The following is a 20,669-nucleotide window of genomic DNA, read 5'->3' on the forward strand; positions in this document are numbered from 1 at the left end:
GCTGCAAAAACAATAGGATGGGACCCAGGACCCTTTGAAATAAAGGGAGCCCCACATATCACCTGGGAGGTGAATTACCCGTACCATGCGAAAGATTTAGGACCCATGGTAAAACAGACAGTCGAACAAGCTGATTCAAATAACCGACAGAAACAGACCCTGTCATGCGGTCGGACTATTCTGTTTTACCAGACACCAAGGGTTAACAGGGCACAATTGCGCCACCATGTGGGCAATGAAAAACCAGAATATGTTAATCCGCAAGTGTGGGCGGAGGATCCCACACAGGTGGGATGCGTTAAAATGATTCCTATTCATATTGCCCTGCAGGAAAATGTTGTATTACCCTCTATTCGACAATATCCACTAAAGCAACAGGCGATACCAAGCATTGACAAATTGATCGCTGGGTTGTTAAAACAAGGGATTTTGATTAAATGTCAGTCCCCGTGTAACACGCCGATACTGGCAGTTCCAAAGCCAGGCAAGCCAGACCAGTACAGATTAGTACAGGATTTGCGATCAATCAATGCCATTGTACAGCCACTCCACGCGCTAGTGCCCAATCCAGCTCATATTCTGGCTCAAGTTCCTGCAACAGCCAAAGTCTTTGCAGTAGTCGATCTTCAACACGCCTTTTTCGCCTTACCGCTAGACCCATCAAGTCAGTACCTTTTTGCCTTCACTTACAAGGGACAGCAATATACTTGGACCCGACTGCCACAAGGCTTTGTTAACTCCCCAACATTATTTTCTAGATGCTTACAGGAACAATTACAGACCTTGACTTTGAAACAAGGGTCTGAACTAGTCCAGTATGTGGATGATCTGTTGATAGCCAGCCCTGATGAGCAGAGTAACCGAAAAGACACTGCCCAATTGCTAAATCACTTATCCTCGCTAGGGTACATAGTATCCCAGTCGAAAGTACTGGTGGGCCAACAGAGGGTTAAGTTTCTTGGAGTTATGCTCTCAGCAACTGAGCGGAGCCTAGAAAGAAGCAGGATTGAACCAATCTGTCAATTCCCTGTACCTCGCACTGCAAAGGAGGTCCGGCAGTGGATGGGAATGGTAAACTATTGCAGACAGTGGATCCCTAACATTGCTTTGGACACTAAATTATTAACACCATACACCAGCATAGAGGGTGAATTTCAACTAGATTCTGATGCCTTGGGAGCATTTGAGAGATTAAAGGAAGCTTTGTCACAAGCACCCGCATTGGGGACACCCTTGTATGACAGACCCTTTCAGTTGTACTGTACTATCCTCGCTGATTGCTCGACTGCTGTTTTGACTCAAAAACATGGCGACAAGCATAGACCGGTGGCGTACTACTCTTCAAAGTTAGATCCAGTAGCACTAGGACATCCAGTTTGTACTCAGATTTTAACGGCCATTTACAATAGCCTACAGTCGGCGGCTAATCTGACTTTACAACAGGACATTACTGTATACAGTTCACACTCGGTAACTGCATTATTAGGACAGCTGCAGACTCAACATCTTACCATGGCTCGACAGAATAAGTATGAGATATATCTGCTTAATAATCCTAGACTGCGATTTAAACATTGTACTACTATCAACCCAGCATGTTTTCTCACAGAACCACCCATGGAACAGACTGATCCAGGACATGATTGTTTATCTTTAATTAAGGAAGACACTTCTGTCAGAGATGATCTATCTGATGTCCCAATAAAAGATCCGGACATAACTATGTACGTGGATGGGAGTGCCTCTATTGGTTCCTTTGGAGAGAAACTTTCTGGATATGCAATAGTGGACCAGGACGGTAAAACTGTCGAATCTGCTGCTTTTGAGTTTCCATATTCTGCCCAGCAAGCGGAGCTGTTTGCATTGATAAGAGCTTGTGTCCTCGGGAAAGACCAAAGGGTTAATGTCTATACAGATTCGAGATATGCTTTCGGGGTAGTTCACGACTTTGGACAGTTATGGAAAAACAGAGGGTTTCTGACTTCTGTAGGTACGCAGATTTCCCATCAGAAGTTAGTTTCAGATTTGTTACAAGCCCTTATGCTACCAAGACAGATCTCGGTTATAAAATGCCCCGCCCACACGACAGGACAGACCCCAGTAGATATAGGGAATAGATATGCTGATCAGGAAGCTAAGGAAGTGTCCCAGACACAGAGGGTGGTTGTCCCTAGAATGATGAGTCAGACTAAAAGCTCAAAACAGAGCAAGTCTCCCTCTGAAAAGCCAATGCCAACCATCCAAGACGTCATTAAATTACAGGAGGACGCTCCTGACTGTGATAAACAATTGTGGAAACAACTTGGTTGTACTTATGACTGTGTATCTAAATTATGGGTTACCCCTGTGGGGCAGACCTGTATGTCAGATAAATTAGCATTATGGGTTATTGAATGTGTACACTTTGCAACTCATTGTGGTGCCAAAGCTGTTAGTGGTACGCTGCTGGCCACTTGGTGGCATCCTAGGTTGCAAGCCCTAGCTCAGAGCATCAGCAGTCGTTGTCTCATTTGTCAACAATACAACCCTGGGAAGGGAGTGCCTTGCGAATGGGGAAAGACCCCTTTGCCGGAAGGTCCCTTTGAGACCCTCCAGATGGACTACATTGAGTTGGAAAGATGTCAGGGTTATAAATATGTCCTAGTTATTGTTGATGTATTTAGTAAATGGATAGAGGCCTATCCGACAACAGATAACAAAGCCTCCACTGTTGTAAAAGTTCTGATGAAAGAGATCATCCCGAGATACGGAATCCCAAATCAATTGAGTTCAGATAACGGCCCTCATTTTGTGGGTCAGGTGAACAAGGAATTCTGCACCCAAATGGGCATTAAACAACAGTTACACTGTGCCTACAGGCCACAGGCCGCTGGGTTGGTCGAACGAGCTAATCAGACTTTGAAAAATAAACTGGCTAAACTGCAGGCAGAGACTGGTACTACTTGGCTTAAACTTCTTCCTATAGCCTTATTTCAGATACGTACTACTCCGGCTGGGGTAGCACGGTTAAGTCCTGCTGAAATTATATACGGGAGACCCCTCAAGACCCCGTGGAATCAAAACGTTCCGAAAACTGTCCACTTTCACCACATGACGACAGAAATGACTAACTATATTTTGTCATTAACTAAGGCATTGAGAAGCCTCCACTCTCGGGTACGAGCTGCCTACGTCGAACTTCCTCCTATCGCCAGTCCATCTAAAATTGAACCGGGAACGTACGTGTTAATCAGGAATTGGACAAGGAAAGGACTGGAACCTCGTTGGGAGGGGCCCTATCAGGTTCTACTCACCACCCCTACCGCTGTGAAGGTAGAGGGGAAGAGTGCGTGGGTTCACCTCCACCACTGTAAAACTATCAGTCCCACGTCTCAAACTTAAAATGCTAACTTTTCTTTTCTTCTAAGAAATCTTCCCTATATAGGTATCGTGACCAGCTATGAAAGTCTTCCCTTGGATCTTCTGCCTTGAACTCTTGCTGACCCTGGGAGTAACCAAAGAGAGAACATGTCGACGGGACCAGCCTAAGCGCATACACCACTTATGCAAAGGAGACGTACTTCGATGCAACGATAATGACCCAGACGGATTCGGAAGGTGGAACATCACCCGGATAGATGGATGTGCCGGGCTCCTGAGGCAGCCCCACCGCTCGATAGAGTTTGGAATATCGCATGGAGGAATACCTTGTTATTGGACTGAGTGCAAATATGATTATGTTTGTAAACGTGAAGGGGAAAAGACCTCTGAGTTGTGTGAACAAGAGAGAGATACACAGAGGTACGATCGGTACCTGAGATTTAACCAAGGGAGAAAGCGTAATGGGTTAGCCCCCATAGAGATTTTTAACTATCCAAGATTAGGGGGTTCTCTGCTACAGAGACGAAAGAGAGATCTCCAACTCCAAAAGCGCGAACTGCACGTTAACACCTTCCTGTACATGAGTTATGTGTATGCCAAACGGCAGGGTATCTCTAGCTGTTGGGTGTGTTCTCACATTCCTATCCATTCCAAGGGAGGTATCCCTTTAAAGCCGATTCCCTTTATGTCCCATGAATCTGCGGAATGGGTCATTAGACGAAACAATTCGGGAAATGCGATAGGAACCCCGGAAACAATAGAATGGGCATCAGCGGGGTATAGTCTTAATGAGTTTAGAGGATGGTACCAGCCTAATTACAATCAAGCCCATGAGCCCCCGTTCTTGCTCTTGACCAATACGTCTAGACCAAACGGGACGGTATGTTGGAATAAGAATGCCCCAAATAATGGCCCTTTTATGGGACATAGTGATTGCAGCACCACCCACTATTGGCTACCGCCCATAGTCAACCTGACTACCCAGGGCATGTTCCAGGGCCAATGGGCCCCAACGCTTAATAAAACCAGTGGGTTGCTGTGGAATCACCTTGACTCTCAGCCTCTTATATATATGGCTAAAAAGGGAAATTTAACTGCATATAATGGTACGTATTTCATATGCGGCCATAAGGCATACCCATGGTTGCCTCAGAACTGGATCGGGTCCTGTTATTTAGGATATGTAGTACCCCATGTTCATCACTTGCCTTCCCTAGCGGATCATTACCAATATAGGTCTAAAAGGGAAATTACAGAAACGGAGCGATATTTCGCTATTTTGTTCCCTGGGTATGGGGTAGCCAGGACAATTAAGGAAATTCGGCAGATGGCTTCGGTATTAGAAGAAGTAGCTAATGACACCGCAGTGGCACTGAAGGATACAAATGCAGAAATGATAGCCATTCGGACAATGGCCTTGCAGAATCGCATGGCTTTAGACTACCTGTTAGCCGCAAAAGGGGGAACCTGTGCACTGATTGGATCAGAATGCTGCACCTACATACCAGATAACTCAGAAAATATAACTAATCTGGTTGAGCATATACAGAAAGCCGTAACAAAATTACACCAGACCCTGGGAGAAGGTTGGTTAGAATGGCTCCTCAGTGGCTCATGGGGATCGTACTTGATGCATGGATTAGTTATTCTAATTGTAGCAATACTTACTTTTGGCCTGATCGTTGCTTGCGTTAAAATCTGCTGTAAGGCGGCAATGGAACAGATTCGTGTATGAGACTCTGCTTAGGCAGAACTGATGAGTGAACAAGGGTTGGTTATCATTAAATGATAAAAGGGGGGAATGATAATCCCTACGTGGTCAGTTTTTAGTAAAATATTAAAATGCCTATGTGGCAAAGAAGCAGAATGCAAAATGGTTAGAAAGGGTTAATTAGTTAGTAACTGAGATTGATACAAGTGGCCTGGCCCTCCTGCTGGGCCATATGGTTGCTTAGTCAGCAGGCCTGCATTGTCTTATCAATGATAGGTCTTTGATGTGAGTCAAGGACTGGTCTGAATGTCTCCATGTTTATGGCAGATCAATATAGGGAACGAGCTTAGCCAAAGTTGAAAGACATTCCAGGTTGGGAGATAAGGAATAGAAGGAACAGGGAAGAACCTTCCAAGTTGGAAAGTGAGGAAGTAACCCCTTTGATGTCTAATAGCAACATGGTCAGCACATGGATTGTCTATGATTGGCCGGAAATAATGTAACCCCGCATGGCAGCCTGTGCCCGGCTTATGATTGGTGTTGACCTTTGTGTTAATGATGTTCCAACCTCTATGGATTTGTATAAAGGTATGAGTTTTTGTCTTTGTCTTTGTCTCTCCTTATTCTGTTAGAATCGTTCGGATTCTCTCAGGAATCTGAATTGAAGCTACAGACTAAGATCTGCTATTAAAGTTGTTTGAACTTTACGGTGTACTCGAATCAGTTCTTGCTGAACCAGACTGAGGGGAAAGAATCCGGTTCGTCAGTGCTGCTGGCAAGGCCAGCAGGAAATGGAAGGCAAACCTGTCTGTAATGGTGGTTTTCAAACTAGGGTTAAAAGTAGTTTGAAAAGAAGCCAGTTAAAAATTAGTTCCTCTGCACTCTCCATGCCAAATGAACCCTTTGTTGAGAGACAGTAATGGGAAAAATCCATTAACACTCATTTTGCAGAGCATTCATCAAGTCCAAATAACTTTTAAAATAGCTTTGAGAAATTCAGGCTTTAGGACACGTGGTAAAAGTAAAAAATAAAATTTTACTAATCATCACTCACCTTCCTTCTCCATCTCTGCAGTTAGGGCACGAGCAGGCAACTCTTCTTAGCCTTTTGCCAGGTTGAACATCCTGCTCACTAGCTGGCTGGAGCTGTACTTGGGTGATGTTATTAGGGCTAACAGTGCCCAGTGCTGCATTGGCAAGGCTGCCAACAGCTACTGTAACTGGAGTTACAGTTGCAGGCTGTACTTTCAGATGCCATTTTGTATCTCCATCATGGGTCTGCTGTTGACCTGTGGAGCAATATTACATGTAAAGCTATTTGGTCTTCATATGTAAACTGTGCACATAAAAAGTGCTCATAGCATCTATCCAATAAAATTAACAGAATTCTAATACTTTCTTCATTTTTCTACTTACATATCCAGTTTTTGTAAATGAAACCTTTTTTCCAAATGTCACCATCAAAATGATTAAATTGAACAATGTCCATACTCTGTACTGTACAGACATCATTGAAATACCTACTGAATAAGCATTTATACAAATGTCAATCTTCATAGGAACAAGAGTAGACCATTCAGCCACTCAAGTCTGTTCTGCCATTCTCTTAGGTCATGGCTGATCTGTACCTCAACTCCATTTACCTGCCTTTGCTTCATAACCGTCAATACTCTTACCTAACACAAATCTAACGATCTCAGTCTTGAAAATTTTATGATGTGGAGATGCCGGTGATGGACTGGAGAGGACAGATGTAAGCAATCTTACAACACCAGGTTATAGTCCAACAGTTTTATTTGAAAATCACAAGCTTTCGGAGCTTACCTCCTTCGTCAGGTGAGTGAGGTTCTAAAATCGCAGAGCATATATTAGGCTGGGAGACGGTCACAGCAATCAAAGGTGTCGTTGGTGTTCAGACAGGTTAGCCACGGAAAACCCCACCAGCGGAAAAAGGATAACTTTTTTTTCCGCTGGTGGGGTTTTCCGTGGCTAACCTGTCTGAACACCGACACTTTTGATTGCTGTGACCGTCTCCCAGCCTAATATATGCTCTGCGATTTTAGAACCTCACTCACCTGATGAAGGAGGTAAGCTCCGAAAGCTTGTGATTTTCAAATAAAACTGTTGGACTATAACCTGGTGTTGTAAGATTGCTTACATTTGAAAATTTTAATTGACCCAGCATTCATAGCCTTTTGGGGGAAGACAGTTCCAGATTTTCACTACCCTTTGTATGAATAAATCTTTCCTGATTTCAGTCCTAAATGGCCTAGTTCTAATTGCAAGATTATGCCTTCTTGTTCTAGATTCCCTCACTGGAGAAAATAGAGTAGCTAGTAGCTACAGAGAACCTATCAAATCATTTTAAAGACCTCGATTAGATCACCCTTGAACCTTCTAAACTGAAGGGAATACAAACCAAATTTTTGCAACCTATCCTCATAATTTAATCCCTTAAGCCCAGCATCATTCTGGTGAATCTGCGCTATACCACCTCGAGGGCAATATGTCTTTCCTGAGGTATGGGGCCCAAAACTGAATGCAGCACTTCAGATGGGGTCTGTATAACTGAAACATCACTTCCTCACTTCTGTATTTACACACAAAATTTATGCCTAAACACTTTTAAGGCAGGAACACATATCCACGTGATTAATCTTATGACAAAATAAAATGTATACGGCTGGTGGGTGGTTGGAGAGGGGGGTGCGGGGAAAAAGAGGCAGGTTAGACAAAAAAAAATGCCAAATTATTCATTAAAACATTTTTGGCATGCAACCGATTTTTAAAAAAGATGACAATGTAATTTAACACTGATCATGGAAACTCAAACTGATAAACATGCATCTTATGGCCCATGACAACAACAAACTGTAACAAAATATAATTTCTAACTGTGCGGGCTAAAGCGCCACTAAACCTTCAGTTAAGTTTTGTTAGTTGTCTAGTGAAGTGTTGCAAACGATTATGAAAACTGTTAGCATATATGAACATAAAAAAAACTGACAGGAAAAGGCCAATTGGTCCATCAAGCCTTTCCCAAACAGTCATAATGCAGTCAGCAACCAGGGATGAGGGACTTCAGTGATGTGAAGAGACTAGAGAAGCTGGGATTGTTGTCCTGAGAGGAGAGAAGGTTATGGGGAGATTTAATAGAGGTATTGAAAATGATGAGTGTTTTAATAGAGTAAACTAGGAGAAACTTACCACTGGCAGGAGGGTCAGTAACTAGAGGACACAGATTAAAAATAATTGACAAAAGAACCAGAGAGGAGAGGAGGAGAATTTTTTTTAAAAAAACACAGCGAGTTTTTATGATCTGGAATGTACTGCCTGAAAGGGTGGTGGAAGCAGATTCAACAGTGATTTTCAAAACGGAATTGGATATATACTTGAAAAGGAAAAAATTGCAGGGCTATGGAGAAAGAGGGGGGAGTGAAGCTAATTGAACAGCAATGTCAAAGAGCCGGCACAAGCACGATAGGCTGAATGGCCTCCTTCTGTGCTGTATTATTCTATGACTCCCAGTGTACCCTCCCACTTAGTCATCTAATCTCTTCAGAGAGGCAAAAAAACAGATTTAAAAAACCCTAGGCCAATTAAGAGAAAAAAAATCTAGGAAATCCTTTCTGACCCCTGAAGGCAATCAAAACGAGTTCCCGGAGATCACTGTGATCATTAAACATAACTCAACAATTTATGCTTTCACACATTGTGCCTTTTGAATATGGGGTACAATGCATGTTTCTTTTAACTGAAAAGACAATTATAAAACAGGAATGCACCTCATGAGCCAGTGAGACCTACACAATAAAATTCTTATACTTCTGCAGCCACACAGAAACATCCAAAAGGTTCAACAAAATCTAACTTTTTTTTGCATGTTTACTGAATAGATGAAAACTTCAAGTCTTCTTTGCTATGGCTGCTTTCATACAAAATTACATAATTATCTCACTTGGAGGCAACCACAGCAATGATTCTGTCCTTTTAAAACCTCTACTAAATACAGTCTGTGATACAAGTAGCAGCATTACACAGTTAAACAAAAGCAAGAGGATCATAATGGAATGTGACAATTCAACTTGCCTACAGCTACTATTTTATTTCTTTACGCTGTGATCAAACCAAATCCAAAGCATCATCAGTTCCAATCAAACAGCAGCTGAATAATTTTATTTTTGGAGGTTAGTAAATCAATTCAAATCATAAAACTCACCTGCATGGTAAATTACAAGCTTCCATCAAAATCTTCATATGATGACATTGCTATATTGTCGGTCACATTTTTATTTTGAGAGTACTCACAGAAGCAATTATCAAACAAAATTTGACACCGAGCCACATAATGAGATATTGGGACAGGTGACCAAAAGGAGGAGAAAGAGGTACTGAGCCAGAGGTTTAGGGAGGGAAATCCTGAGCTTAGGGACTAGACAGCTGAAGGCAAGGCCGCCAATGGGGGAAATCGATGAAAATCGGAGATGCGCAAGAGGCCAGAACTGGAGGAGCGCAGAGATCTCAGAGGGTTGTAGGACTGGAGGAGGTTACAGAGATAGGGAGGGGTGAGGCCATGGAGGGATTTAAAAAACATGATGAAAATTTTAAAATCGAGGCATTGCCGGACTGGGAGCCAACGTAGGTCAGCGAGCACAGGGGTGATGGGTGAATGGGACTTGCTGCAAGCTAGGATATGGGCAGCAGAATTTTGGATGAGCTCAAATTTACAGAAGGTGCAAGGTGGGACTCCAGCCAGGACAGCATTGGAATAGTCGAGTCTGGAGGTATCAAAGGCATGGATGAGGGTTTCAGCAGCAGATGAGATGAGGCAGGGGCGGAGACAGGCTATATTACAGAACAGATTATGAATAAACAAAAATGTTTTCATAGATTAAAAGAATGTAATTCTCAAGAAAACAAAGATATACATCATACATAATTAAAAGAAACAAAAATGGCTATCAGAGCAGCTAAAAGGTCACTGGGGAAGAGGATAGTAGACAATTGTGATAGAAATGGTAAAAGCCTTTTTAAGCTATGTTAGGAATCAGAGAACCATTAACGACTATGCAAGGTCTTTGAAAAATTCCCAGGGACAGATTCAAATTAACTCCCAGAGGATGGCAGATGAATTAAATGATTACTTTGCATCATTCCTTAATCCTGAAGACGATGTTCAACTGCCAAAAGGAAGTTAAACTATTAACGGAAAAATTGTAAACGTTAAAATAGATACGGATATCGTTTTAGATAGAATTAGAAACCTTAAAATAGATTGAACTGCTGGCCCAGATGATATCCACCCGAGAGTTCTTGAAGAGAATGCTTTGCGAGCCTCTTGCCCACATCTTCAACAGCTCAGTAGCATCAGGGACTGTTCTCTCAGACTGGAAGGATGCCCACATAGTTCCAATTTTCAAATAAAGGGCAGAACCAGGGAACTATAGGCCTATTAGTTTGGCTTCAGTTATAGGTAAGATGCTCAAAGGGATCATAAGAGATGCTCTATATGAGAACCTAGACAGAAACGGAATCATCAGGGACACCCAACACAGCTTCATGAAAAGGTGGTTATGTCTTACTAACTTGATTTAATTTTTTGAAGAAGTCACCAGATTAGTGGGCGACGGTAACCGACAACATTGTCTACCTGGATTTTTAGAAAGCATTTGATAAGGTGCTTCGCAATAGGTTACTCCACAAGATAGAAACTTGTGAATTAGTGGAAAGCTGTCGCGGTGATAAAGAATTGGCTGCATGCTCGTATGCAGAAAGTTGTTATCAGTGGCTATGGATCTGTTTGGAGACCAGTCATCAGGAGTGTCCCACAAGGGTCAGTGATGGGGCCTTTGCTCTTTAATGTCCATATTAATAACCTAGATGAAGGTGTTAGGGGAAAGATCCACAAGTTTGCAGATGATAAGATGATTTGTGCGGGTGTTAGGACTGTGGAAGAGACTAACCAACTGCAAGCAGATCTCGATGTATTGGGGGAATGAACCTGCATTCGGCAAATGACATATAACTTAAAGCAGTGATATGCGTAGAAACATAGAAAATAGGAGCAGGAGTAGGCCATTCGGCCCTTCGAGCCTGCTCCACCATTCAATATGATCATGGCTCATCTTCTATCTCAATACCATATTCCCGCTCTTCCCCCATACCCCTTGATGCCTTCTGTGTCTAGAAATCTATCTAGCTCCTTCTTAAATATATCCAGTGACTTGGCCTCCACTGCCTTCTGTGGTAGAGAATTCCACAGGTTCACCACCCTCTGAATGAAGAAATTTCTCCTCATCTCAGTCCTAAACGTCCTACTCCGTATCCTGAGACTGTGACCCCTCGTTCTAGACCCCCCCCGCCCCAGCCAAGGGAAACATCCTCCCTGCATCCAGTCTGTCTAGCCTTGTCAGAATTTTATATGTTTCAATGAGATCCCCTCTCATTCTTCTAAACTCGAGTGAATACAGGTCGAGTCGTCCCAATCTCTCCTCATAAGACAGTCCTGCCATCCCAGGAATCAGTCTGGTGAACCTTCGCTGCACTCCCTCTATGGCAAGTATATCCTTTCTTTGCTAAGGGTACCAAAACTGCACACAATACTCCAGGTATGGTCTCACCAAGGCCCTGTATAACTGCAGTAAGACATCCTTGTTCCTGTACTCAAATCCTCGTGCAATGAATCATAGAATCATAGAAGGTTACAGCATGGAAGGAGGCCATTTGGCCCATTGAGCCCGTGGCGGCTCTATGCATGAGCAATCGAGCTAGTCCCACTCCCCCGCCCTATCCCCGTAGCCCTGCACATTTTTTCCTTTCAAGTACATGAAGGCCATGAATCTGCCTCCACCACCCACCTCGGGCAGTGCATTCCAGATCCTAACCACTCACTGTGTAAAAAAGTTTTTCCTCATGTCACCTTTGGTTCTTTTGCCAATCACCTTAAATCTATGCCCTCTGGTTCTTGACCCTTCTGCCAATGGGAACAGTTTCTCTCTATCCACTCTGTCTAGACCCTTCATGATTTTGAACACCTCTATCAAATCTCCTCTCAACCTTCTCTGTTCCAAGAAGAACAATCCTAGCCTCTCCATGTAATTTTTTCCTTCCAAAGTGAATAACTTCACATTTATCCACGTTATACTGCATCTGCCATGTATTTGCCCACTCACTCAACTTGTCTAAATCTCCTTGAAGCCTCTTTGCATCCTCCTCACAACTCACAATCCCATCTAGTTTTGTGTCGTCAGCAAACTTGGAAATATTACATTTGGTTCCCTCATCCAAATCATTGATATATATTGTGAATAGCTGGGGCCCAAGCACTGATCACTGCGGTACCCCACTAGTCACCGCCTGCCACCCTGAAAAAGACCCATTTATTCCTACTCTCTGTTTCCTGTCAGTTAACCAATTTTCAATCCATGTCAGTCTCAATCCCATCTGCTTTAATTTTGCACACTAACCTCTTACATGGGACTTTATCAAAGGCCTTCTGAAAATTCAAATACACCACATCCACTGGTTTTCCCTTATCTATTCTACCAGTTACATCCTCAAAAAACTCTAGTAGGTTTGTCAAACATGATTTCCCTTTCATAAATCCATGTTGACTTTGTCTAATCCCATTGATATTTTCTAAGTGTCCTGTTATCATATCCTTTATAATAGACTCTAACATTTTCCCTACTACTGATGTTAGGCTAACCAGTTTGTAGTTCCCCGTTTTCTTTCTCCCTCCTTTTTAAAAAAAAAAGTGGGGTTATTTTTGCCACCCTCCAATCTGCAGGAACTGTTCCATAATCTATAGAATTTTGGAAGATGATAACTAATGCATCCACTATTTCCATGGCTACCTCTTTTAGTACTCTGGGATGCAGATTATCAGGCCCTGGGGATTTATCGGCTTTCAGTCCCATTAATTTCTCCAGCACTTTTTTTACTAATACTAATTTCCTTTAATTCCTCCTTCTCACTAGTCCCTTGGTTCCCAAGCATTACTGGGAAGTTATTTGTGTCCTCTTCCGTGAAGACAGAACCAAAGTATTTGTTTAATTGCTCTGCCATTTCCTTGTTCCCCATTATAAATTCTCCCATTTCTGACTGTAAGGGACCTACATTTGTCTTCACTAATCTTTTTCTTTTTACATACCTGTAGAAGCTTTTACAGTCCGCTTTTATGTTCCTTGCAAGTTTACTTTCATTCTCTATTTTTCCCCTCCTAATCAATTTCTTGGTCCTTTTGTGCTGAATTCTAAACTGCTTCCAATCCTCAGGCTTGCTACTTTTTCTGGCAACTTTATATCAATCCTCTTTGGATCTAATACTATCCTTAATTTCTTTTGTTATCCATGGTTGGGCCGTTTTTCCTTTTGTGTTTTTGCACCAGAAAGGAATGTATAATTGTTGCAATTCATGCATTCGTTCCTTAAATGTTAGCCATTGCCTATCCACCAGCATGCCTTTTAATGAAACTTCCCAATCTATTATGGCCAACTCACTCCTCATACCTTCATAGTTTCCTTTGTTTAGATTTAGGACCCTAGTTTCGGATTGGACTTCTTCACTTTCCATCTTAATGAAGAATTCTATCATGTTATGGTCACTCTTCCCTAAAGGACCCCGCACAACAAGATTATTAATTAACCCCTTCTCATTGCACAATAACCAATCTAGGATAGCCTGTTCCCTAGTTGGCTCCTCAACGAACTGGTCTAAAAATAACATCTCGTACACACTCCAGGAATTCATCCTCCATAGTATTATTGCTAATTTGGTTTCTAATTTGTGGGCAGGACTAATGCTAAGCATGCTTACATCTTACAAGGAACAGAACTGAAGCCTGTGGTAAAAGAAAAAAAGATCTTGGTATCATAGTTCATAACTCTCTAAAAGGTTCACAACCAATGCTGTGAAGCTATAGCTAAAGCAAACAGGGTACTGGGTTGCATTCACAGGACTATCCATTAAAAAATGAAACATACCATTTTGTCTTTCTACAAGACCTTGGTTAGGCCTGATTTAGAATAATGTGTCCAGTTTTGTTCCCCTCACATGGTGAGTGATTCAGAGGCTTTGGACAAGCTTCAGAGGAGGGCCATAAAATTGATTCCCAGTTTAAAACACTGTAGCTAATCAGGTAGTCTTAAAAAGAGATGTGTCTATATGCTTGAGAAGTCTGGACTCGGACAATTTAATTGAGGTCAATAAAATAATGAAAATACTCAACTGTGTGCACGCTAACAAATTATTTCCATTAGATAGGTTTTAAACAGGAAATTGTAAATGAGCAAAGAATCAAAATGGCTAGAATACCTTAAATGTAGCCACTACTTTGAACTGTAGATGAAGATATCATAAACCATCAGGAGTATACAATAGGCCAGGTTGAGGGAATATAAAATGTGTTCCGAATATAAAAATAAGCCCAGCAACTGGTCATTAAAGTACAACCTACATGTAAAGTAGGGACTCACGCCGCAATTCTATATACAGCAAGATCTCAACCTTCTCAAGTAAAAGAGGTTTCTGCTGACCCAATAAAATACTGATCCATTGAGGCAGGTAGTGAGAAATTATAGATCCATCCTTTTAACTAAAAATGCAATTGAAAATATGTAGCGGTATGGCCAATTCTCAAAAATCACCAAGTAAACTCGGAGTACAAGGTCCAAAGTTGTCATTTCAAACAAGCACAAGACCAAAGAACGGTTTCATGAAAAACAAAGGTAAGAACATAACATTTCTGAATGTAACTATGCATATACAACTAATGCAATTAAGAACATAGAAATTTTGGACAACAAAAAGGTACAGTGGCGATATTATGAATCAGGAACCAATTTTCCTAACCTTTGTTTCTGGGGACTACCTATTCCCTGGGCACAAAGGTGAGGAAAAATGGTCTGTAGAACCATTATGCTTGGTCTCCATCCCCTCGGCATTTCCCAGGATTTCTGGGCTTCCCCTGATGGGCAGAGCAGGTCCCACAACTGCAACAGGCATGGACCCAACAAACCCAACTAAATGAGACGGGAGCAGACATCTTTGGTCTTCATGCCTCATTTTCCTTGGGCACCCAAGGAGATGGCAGCGAGCCTTGTGCTGGTAACCTCCTCAGATCAGTGTCTTGAGGGGGCTAAGCAGCAAGAGCAGAAGGCAGGTGGCTTAATTTCATCTTTAGAATCATGTACATTTTAACATGGGTCTCATCCACTGCATTCAAGCACTGCTTTGCCTGGACAGGCAGACTACACCTATCCAGAACTGAGCAGAGGAAGGGCCAGGAAAATCAGCCCCAAGGTGTTCAGAATGAGGAATTTTCTTCCCCTTCTGAAATTGGTGACTTTGCGGTCATATGGTTTTACACATACCTGCAATTCCCCAGTGTCTCACCCAAGTGACTATTTTCCATTTTTCGGCCATGGGGAATGTCACACCCAGACCCAATCCTGTACTAACGGTCCCTGGCAGAGGCCTCCTGCCGTTGGCTTTCCCTCCTGGCAGCCAGCCAGCCTACCAATCTGGCCAGCTGCCGGGCGGGAAATGAAATTAAAAATGATAATGAGGTCCTGCCATTAAATTCAGATTTCTGGGTTTCCCCCCCACGCTATCTGCCTGTAAATATCGGGGTCGTAATCTCTATGTAATTGTAGATAATTCTATGCAATTCTCTATAATCTTGCTATCATTCATAATCAAAACTGTTCCAACATTTAGGGATAGCCAGATCTCCATAAGTTTCATCAGCTCTGCACTTTTACATCTCTACTGCAATGTTCATTAAAGGGGCATGCTCCGCAATTAATCAATTAAATGCAAAATTCTGGCATTCAGAGTTCCCATGAAAATCTATATCTATATGCAAACATTGTTTAAAGAACTCACATCTCACTTTTAGCCCTTGATTGTATGAATCATCCTAGCTGTATTAGCCATAGAGTTTTACGTCAAACAAATGGGAGAAGGCGGCATTCTTTCTTAAATCCTGGTCATCAGTAAAGAACCTGAGAATAGTGTATACTATGCTATTTGGTCTGCTTCCAGGTCTCATGAGTGTAACCTACTGTGCTGCTGTCCTGCGTTTATACAGTAAAATGGAGCCAAGAGCCACGTAGGTGGCTCCCAAAATGGAAACCCATTGCTTTATGATTGCACAGCTATCTTCCACAGGCATGGTGAGTTTCGGAGTACTACATGTACACAAATAATTTAAACTTAATGCCACAAAAGTAATCTGATGCCAAGTTAGTTGTGTATCATCAGTTTGCTTTATGATTTGCATGACTCAGAATTGCCAGGTTTACATTTGATGGTGCTACTGACAGTGCGGCACCTGAACACAGAGTCCAACTACAACATAAAAGTGCTTTATTGATAAGGGCCAATGTCCTCTGATAAGTATAAATTGTTTTTCTTTCCTTCCCCTCATTTTTTCCTGTTCTCTCAAGATGACAACTTTTGATAGATCACAGTTTCACAGGAACCAATGTCCATTGATATCTTGCCCAAATGATCATTCTTCATGCACAAGTCTAGAGAGTGAATGGTAGTAAACTATTCAACTGTGGTAGGCATCATGGGCAAGTCACAGCCATATACACACACGCTTTCCGGCAAAGCATATTGGTTAGTGAGAACCTTCTTCCTCTCCAACTCAGTGATGCTGAAACTAATCTTAGCCCTCAAGCTGCTGTCCCAAGTAATATCAGATTTTTAATGGCTCAGTAACACCACACAGTGCTTTTATGGTCGAAGGAAATGGAGATAAAGTAACATCCAACGAACTCCTGACCATAGCCACATCTCTCCAAAGTGAAAAACAATTAATTCCCCTGCACCTCACTAAAGGGGTATTCTAGATCTATGGGTGCTATGTGCAGAGGTTGCCTGACAAATTTCACCAGCCCAAACCAGATGCATTAAACAATTAAATAACATTAAACAATCTCAAACCCTTTGGCCATTTTTTTTAAACCAAGAATTTCAAAAATGGTTCAAAAAGGCACAAAAGTTATTACATAAAGCTGTTTTTAAAAATCATGCTTTAATAAAAAGTTTAATAAAACTCATTGTCTTGCTATGCGCAAAATAGCTGCTGTGGTTGCTGACACAACAGTCACTCCATTTCAAAGTAATTCATTGTATGTGAAGTGGTATAAAGCACTCCTGAGAGATGTGGTATAGTGCTGTATAAAATGCAGGTGTTTTTGTCCTAAAGTCGAAAGCCATCCTCCAGAATATGTCTCTTAATACAAGACTAGAAGAACTATCGCTCAGTGTTTCTCAAAGGATCTACAAAGCTCCACTGGAAGCGCACCCTTTTTCCTCATAACCTTTTCTAACCCCTCTAAACTGCTTTTAAAACTTTTTCCAGTTCCTTCATCTAAGTGATATCTTGGGCAGTTCCAGTCAACCCTGTACTATAGTGTCCCTGTTGAGCAATACAATTAATCATCAAACATGCAAAATATTCCATTAATCTGCTTCGTGCTGTGCTGTCATCCAATGTATTCTCTCCATCCCTTGTATAATGACTGTATGCTGGGCCAGCAGCTTTCCCCATTTACTCTCCTTGCATTGAGCTTCTGAATCCAAGTTATAAATTTAAATCGGAAACAGCAGGAATTCTAAGTGATCCCTGGTACACCCCATTCAGCACTCCCCCCCTCCCCCCAGCACCTCTGCACACCTCCTCTCATAAGTACATGTTGCTTCCTGCCCTTCAGCCAATTTCTTATCTATTTCCAGGCATTACCTTGGATTCTTACTGCATTAAACTTAAGCAGAAGCCTTTTATGTGGAACTCTGCCAAAGACTTTTGATAGTCTAGTTACAACAAGTCATATGGTTTTTCACAATCCACTTGGGATATCACTTCCGCAAAAAAGCTAGGTGGAGTCAATCAGGCAGAATCCTTTCTAAAGCTGTGTTTGCAGCTTGGTCTGATATTAACATACAAGTAATTCTCTGATTTACCCTTGATAATCAATTCTATTATTTTAACTAGAATTAATGTAAGACCAGCTACCAAACATAAGATACCTACTATCTCTGCAGCACGATATAACCATCTGGAAGAGGATTCCACTCTTCACTGATATTGCAATGCTCATATTCTTGCTGTTAAAAGTTTAAATGCTTGTCCTAACTATTATGTTCTCAACTACAAGCCCTCTTCCACAAAAATTTCCTGGATTATTTTTAAGATATACTAGTACCTAGCCTCCTAGGGTGCCACACATTCCAGTACATAATCGGTAGTTTCATAAGATAGTAGGTATCTTATGTTTGGTAGCTGGTCTTAAATTAATTCTAGTTAAAATAATAGAATTGATTATCAAGGGTAAATCAGAGAATTACTTGTATGTTAATATCAGGATGTCCCAAAGTGCTTCAAATTAAGTACTTTTGAAGTGTATTCATTGTTGTAATGTAGACAAATGTGGCAGCCAATTTGTGCAAAGCAAGGTCCGATAAACAGCAATGAGATAAATTATGAGATTATGTTTTTAGCAGCATGGGTTGAGGGATAAATCACTGGGAGAACATCTTTGCTCTTCTTCGTATAGTACATGGGATCTTTTACTTCCTCCTGAGAGGGGAGACAGAGCCTCGGTTTGATTTCTCATCCAAAAGGCAGCACCCCTCAGTACTGCACTTAAGGGGCTGATTTTCGGGCATTGGGGGCTCCGAAAATCGCTGAACTGCCTCCCGAATACGAAAGTCCCGTCGGCAATTAAAGCTGGCGGGATAATAATTTGCATAGCGTGTCAGATAGTTGAGGTACTTCAACTACTTGATTGACGACATTTGGCAAGGGTACGATTTTGAAGCATCCTCAGCGTGTTTTCCGTGCTGTGGGAAACACTCCCTGTTGCAACAGATTTGTTTCAGCCAGCAGGAGATGCAAATGCATATTTGACAGGTGGGGAGAAAACGTCATTTATTGTAGCAGGGCACTCTGTCACTTCAGACAAAGTTTTGGCTGTAAGACCTTTGTGTTTTCACTCAAAATTCTCACTTTCCACCCAAAACTCTGCTGTTCAAACATACTAACTACTTTGCGGACCCCCTCAAACTCACACCGTCAGAATGGAGGGCCATGGCTGCATTCACCACTACATCTGAGGATGAGCAACATCACCAGCCTAGTCAGGCACGGCATCCACCTCCGCCACGTGGAGCTCCACAACACAGTGCTACACCACAGGCACCTGCACAAGAGCACAGAGGGCAACAACAGAGAGAGCGACTACCCTCACAACAGGGTCTACAGACCTAGGCGCAGCTTCCTGGACCTCTCTGAGGAGCAGTGCATACCGAGGCTCAGAATCAGTTGCCAGGTAGTCGCAGACATCTGCAGCCTCCTTCATGCCGAGCTGCTCCCGGCTGGGCTGAGCACAATCTCCTTACCTGTCGCTGTCAAAGTCACCGCTGCCCTCAACTTCTTCGCCTCCGGATCATTCAATGGTGCCACCAGGGGCATCGCCGGGGTCTCTCAGTCGTCTGCACACAAATGCATACGGCAGGTACTGACGGCTTGTTTCGTAGCGCCTCACACGACGTCAACTTCCCCATGGACGACCTCAGCCAGACGGAGAGGGCAGTGGGATTTCACGCTGTGGCTGGCTTTCCACAGGTGCAGGGTGCAATCAATTGCACCCATATAGCAATACGGGCACCTCCATATGAGCCAGGAACGTTCATCAACAGGAAGGGCTATCACTCCATCAACACTCAGCTCATTTGTGACCACCACAAGAGATTCTTTCACGTGTGCGCCAGATACCCTGGCAGTTGCCACGATTCCTTCATCCTCTGGGAATCCAACATCCTGCCCCGATTCCACGTGCCAAACACCCGTAAGGGCTGGCTCCTCGGGAACAAGGGATACCCCCTGCACACGTGGCTCATGACACCTCTGAGGAACCCCACCACCGATCAACAGCATCAATATAACAGCAGCCACATCACTACCAGGTCTACAATTGAGCATGCTATAGGGCTGCTCAAGATGCACTTCAGGTGCCTCGATCGTTCTGGGAGAGCGCTTCAATACGCACCAGACAGAGTGGGACACATTATAGTCGTGTATTGTGCCCTGCACAACATGGCACAACAAAAGGGGGGTGCGACTTGAGGAGGCCCCATCCACATCTGCCACTCACAGTGAGGAGGTGGGGGAGGATGAAGAGGCGGCAGAGGAACAGCAGGAACCCATGGGCAGAACAGCGGCTCACCTGGCTGCTCGTGAAGCCAGGGAGTCACTGATGTGAACGGTTCTCCGAACATCAGACAGTGTGAAGAGTCCAGTCCTCAAACCACCTGGATAGAGCAGCGCCCACACCAGCAACACCCCCCGCCCACCTCCGGCACAAAAGAGTCCTGCAACTAAACATACACCCAATGTAGAGTGATCCAATGGGTGGCATCAAGTGTCGGCGTTCATGGTGAACCTCATGGTGAGCCTTATTACAGATGCAGTCAAGCACCGCCAAGACGTGGCAGTAGTGGTGACAATAATAATATTTAATATAAGTTTAACAAATAAAAAACATGACCAACCGTCAAACACCCTTGTGCATCCCCTATGTGC

At 42.8% G+C, this 20,669-nt stretch overlaps 1 protein-coding gene across 1 annotated transcript in view; it reads right to left on the bottom strand.

Moving 5' to 3' along the window:
• Positions 1-20,669, bottom strand: part of sp4 (sp4 transcription factor) — a 92,732-nt gene that overhangs the window by 46,096 nt on the left and 25,967 nt on the right. Inside the window, exon 4 of the mRNA XM_068003661.1 lies at positions 6,126-6,360. Coding sequence (XP_067859762.1) covers positions 6,126-6,360 — 235 coding nt within the window. The remainder of the gene's footprint in view (positions 1-6,125; positions 6,361-20,669) is intronic.

This window comes from Heptranchias perlo, chromosome 2, assembly GCF_035084215.1.
Source record: "Heptranchias perlo isolate sHepPer1 chromosome 2, sHepPer1.hap1, whole genome shotgun sequence".
Taxonomy (NCBI): Eukaryota; Metazoa; Chordata; class Chondrichthyes; order Hexanchiformes; family Hexanchidae; genus Heptranchias; species Heptranchias perlo.